This window comes from Lucilia sericata, unplaced genomic scaffold (assembly GCF_015586225.1).
Source record: "Lucilia sericata isolate MDLA Ls3-8-SP2 unplaced genomic scaffold, ASM1558622v1 Contig000924F_arrow, whole genome shotgun sequence".
Lineage (NCBI taxonomy): Eukaryota > Metazoa > Arthropoda > Insecta > Diptera > Calliphoridae > Lucilia > Lucilia sericata.
In genome coordinates this window covers 75,466-80,000 of record NW_023994911.1, presented here as the reverse complement: position 1 = coordinate 80,000, position 4,535 = coordinate 75,466, and the positions used below count along the sequence as shown (strand labels likewise).

Genomic DNA, 4,535 nt, shown 5'->3' with positions numbered 1-4,535 from the left:
AATTGAACCCGCCAACCGCCTCGATCTCCTCCCTCTCCTCCAAGTCCATTATTCAGGAATTTTATAAGTTAAAGTTAGTTAGTTAGGAAGCATAGGACAGGATTTCGCTGAGAAAATATTTGGACCTCAGTTCGAAGTTCGAGTATCATTAAAATTAGTCTCATTATCAAGATCACATTTAAACTGGTATATTTATCGATAACAAAAACCTAACGAAACAATAGAACAAACAATTTAAAAAATATTAAAGTTCTCCTTTGAAAATCTCTCAAAACTAAAATTTCAAAATCAAAACAAAATTTGAAAACAAATTTATAGTAAATAAAATTTTAAAAGCTTCTTAATAAAATTTTAATATCCCCTCCCATCATGCTGGCTTATTGTTTTGGCAAAACTTCGGATTCCACTGTAAATAAGCGCAAATATAATTTTAAATTATTTAAACTAAAAAAAATCTTCAATTTAGGAATCTTTAAATGCAGACATCGAAGGAGATCCCAAATATCAAAACAATAAACTTGGACGCATACAAGAAGGTTTGGCATTTTTTGTTAGTGGTAACATACTACGTCATGGAGATCGGTAAGTTTCGGAGAAACTATGCAAAAAAAAAAAAGTTTTAAATTGTTTTATTTTTATTACAGTTTTATTATTGATTTCGGTTTGGATAATGCCAATAAAGATATTGCTCTACGTATAGCATGTCGAGTGTCATCAAATTCTCTGGGACGAAATTCACGTATAAAACATATTTGGGGAGTAGAGGAAACAAATTCAGCCATACCATTTCGTTTGAATAGTTGCAGTACTTTTGAAATACAAGTATTATTTACTGTTGACCATATTCTGATCGCTCTTAACGGTTTGCATATAGCCAAATTTGCACATCGTCTGCCCTTTCATGATATACGCAATATAGATATACGTGGTGATATAACAGATGTTCATGTTGAACGTAATATTGTTACTGATTATCCCACGCGTCCCGACAAAACACCACATATTGTACGTTTGGGAGGTCGTTATGCTAATACTTCCAATTTAGAGGATCTTGAATCAGAAGCAGATTGCTGTGAACTGGCAACAACCGATGCGGCAGAACGTTTCCTTCCTTTACCCTATTATGCCACCTTTGATAAGGGTTTCTTTGATTTGGGCTATAGTATTGGAGTGAGGGGTCATGTACGTCTAAATCCTCATACCTTTAAGGTGGCTTTACAAGTGGGACAAAATGTTTGGCCTCAACCAACTATAGCCTTGCTCTTGGAGTTTCGTTTTACCCGACAACGTGATGGTGAAACTGGTGTGAACCTGTTATAGCTCGTAATTCGTTTGCCAATGGCAAATGGACGGGTGAAATAAAGTCAGAGTTGGCCACTGGTCTACGTCCCGGTGCAGATTTTCATTTAGTGGTGGTGCGTGGTAGAAAATCATTTGAAATTTATATGAATGATAAACCGGTTACCGATTATCCCTATAAAGTGAATCCGAAATATGTTGACACTTGCTTTATAGCGGGCGACATAAAGCTATTTAGTGTGGACATTGAAAGTGATTAAAAAAGGATTGAAATTTATTGAAAATGATACTATTTATTAAAAATTATACCATTTATTTGCTCTTAATTACTGTACAAAACCTTATTTATAGCTTTTTCAAATAGTTTTCCAACATTTTTCTTATTAAAATTTAAGCATTTCAAATACCCAATTCGACCATCATAATTTCGACACAAATTTGAAATCTCAATAGGTTTAACATTTCCAATATTAGGGTGTAATTTTGTTAAGAGGCGATTCTTCAAGCTACACTGTAAAGCCACCAGAAATATTCTTGTATTCGTGTCCAAAAGTGGGCTTAACCATTTATACTTTATCGATTCGAAAGTTCTCCTCCGCATCATATTAAAGCAAAGTAAACAAATGCATATGACTTCCGAGCTATTTAGAGGTAAAATCTGTTGAAATTCTTCAGTACTAGAGATTTCGTGAAGGGTTATACGATAGCGCCTATGTAGTATAATATGATCATGATAGGCATAGCCGAAATGTAATTGCCATAGATAGGTATCCAATAAATTTGAAGTATTTGAACTTGTATCGCCAATCAAGAAAAATTTCAGTTCTTTCATCTTTGTTCTATGGTTTGATAAAATAAACTAAACGTATATTAAAAAGTAATTGAATATTAATCATTGGAAAAAAATATAAACTGATCGTAAATTAATAAATATAGTTGAAGAGGGGAAAAGAAAGGAAAACGTTCATGATTAATAAGGGTTTGACTTTGTGGTTATCGGATAAAATTGATTTCAAAAAATCCAACAAAGGTGTGATGATTTGGTTTTATATTTAAGTTCACAATTTTGACAAACAATGACCTCTTTGTGACATTGAGGAGACGTATATTTCTGTTATATAAGCTTTACTCTACACCACTGTACTAACGGCAGAAAATATTGGTCATACAACCACTTCAGTCGATTTGCTAATCCGTCCGTCTAAGTCTATCTTGTAATCAAAATACAGGTTAACATTTACAAGACTATTTAACAAAATTTGATGTATAATTTTCTAGTGCTTCCAGCTTATCGAAACCGATCCATTAATTTACCTCGTCTTGGTACTGTGTGCCCCAGGTATGGTTGATCTTAGGACTGAGAAAGGAGCGCACTGGCCCGATTAACGAGAGAACAAAGAACGAACGAACGAAAGAAAAAAATAAAGAACAAAGAACGAACGAAGCAAAAGAAAGAACGAACGAACGAACGAACGAACAAAAACGAACGAACGAACGAACGAACGAACGAACGAACGAACGAACGAAAGAAAGAACGAACGAAGAACGAACGAACGAACGAACGAACGAACGAACGAACGAACGAACGAACGAACGAACGAACGAACGAACGAGAACGAACGAACGAACGAACGAACTAACGAACGAACGAACGAACGAACGAACGAAACGAACGAACGAACGAACGAACGAACGAACGAACGAACGAACGAACGAACGAACTAACGAACGAACGAACGAACGAACGAACGAAGAACGAACGAACGAAACGAACGAACGAACGAAACGAACGAACGAACGAACGAACGAACGAACGAACGAACTAACGAACGAAACGAACGACGAACGAACGACCGACGAACGAACGAAACTAACGAACGAACTACCTAACTAACTAACGAAACTAACTAACGAACTAACTAACTAACTAACTAACGAACTACTCTATAACTAACTAACTAACTAACTAACTAACTAACTAACTAACTAACTAACTAACTAACTAACTAACTAACTAACTGACTAAACTGACCTTACGTTAGTAAAATTAACAACAAAATTATCAAATTGATGTTAAATATTATTGATTTGAATACAAAATAGTATAAAGAAATATATGTAGGAATTGTTGTGGCGCATGGGACCATATAACACCCTACACCATTAGTATATTTTAAAAATTATTTATTTTTCATAAAAAAACGTTTATGTTGAATTTTAACGTAATTCCGACGTATTTAAGCAATTTATTGATGAAAAACCACATTTCCAAAAGTGGCTTTATATGGGACTTTGGGTCAAATATGGGCCGATCCTTAAAAGAGAGATTTTTTTATAAAATTATGTTATGCTGAATTTCATCTTAAATCAGATAACTATGATCCCACAAAGGCTTAAATTGCGCTAAAACCAACTTTTTCGTACTTGGCTGATTCGAGATGTTTCAAGCCAAACCGGACATATCGTATTATTAAAACCAATCTGGATTGATTCAAGTGTATGTATTGTCGGTATTCACTTCACCCTAGCTCCCATATAAAGTCCCCTTCAGAGGGCTTGATTTACTTAGAAACACTAGTATTTTAAAATTAATATAAAACTTTATTAAAGTCAATATTTTAATAATATAAAATACAAAAAATTATAACATGTAATTTTAAAATAATATCCCCTTCCCCTCACCTTACTCACACTGTTCACAAACGCTGTCACAATCGCATCTCTTAAATTTAAAACTTATTTGTATTTGTTCATAAAACTCAATAATTTTCTGTTCATTTTCATAGGGGCCATCTTCATAGAGTACAATTTTGATGGCCTTATCAAATAAATTCTCAACACTATCTAATTTATTGCTCGAACATTCCAAATATTGGACATTTTCATAGTAACGTGAAATCGTTACACCATCACTGTAACTCACACAGTCCTGTTTTAATTTCGTTTAGAATCTGATCACGCAAATCACACTGTAAACCCACAAGGAATATTCTTGTTTTTGGATTGTGTTGCAACAATTCCAATATCCATTCATTACGTGCTGTATGCAATGTCTTCCTATCGTTGACATTGAAACAAACAAAATATATATTTTTCATTTCGATATGTTCGGTAAAATGTGCTCGCAATTCCTTGACGGTCTCGATTTCGATGACATCAATTATATAACGGATTTCTTCGCTAGTGTGATCATGATAGGCCTACCATATTTCAATTTCCACAGGTATGCATCCAAA

The 4,535-nt window shown here is 34.1% G+C and overlaps 1 protein-coding gene across 1 annotated transcript; it reads left to right on the top strand.

Moving 5' to 3' along the window:
* The first annotated feature begins 249 nt into the window (after positions 1 to 249).
* Positions 250 to 1,625, top strand: LOC119609061 (galectin-4-like). Its single transcript, XM_037963746.1, is given in 4 exon segments — positions 250 to 408; positions 467 to 582; positions 645 to 1,305; positions 1,308 to 1,625. Coding segments are annotated over 4 exon segments (1,068 nt in total). The 5' UTR covers positions 250 to 369; the 3' UTR covers positions 1,560 to 1,625.
* The last annotated feature ends 2,910 nt before the right edge of the window (positions 1,626 to 4,535 follow it).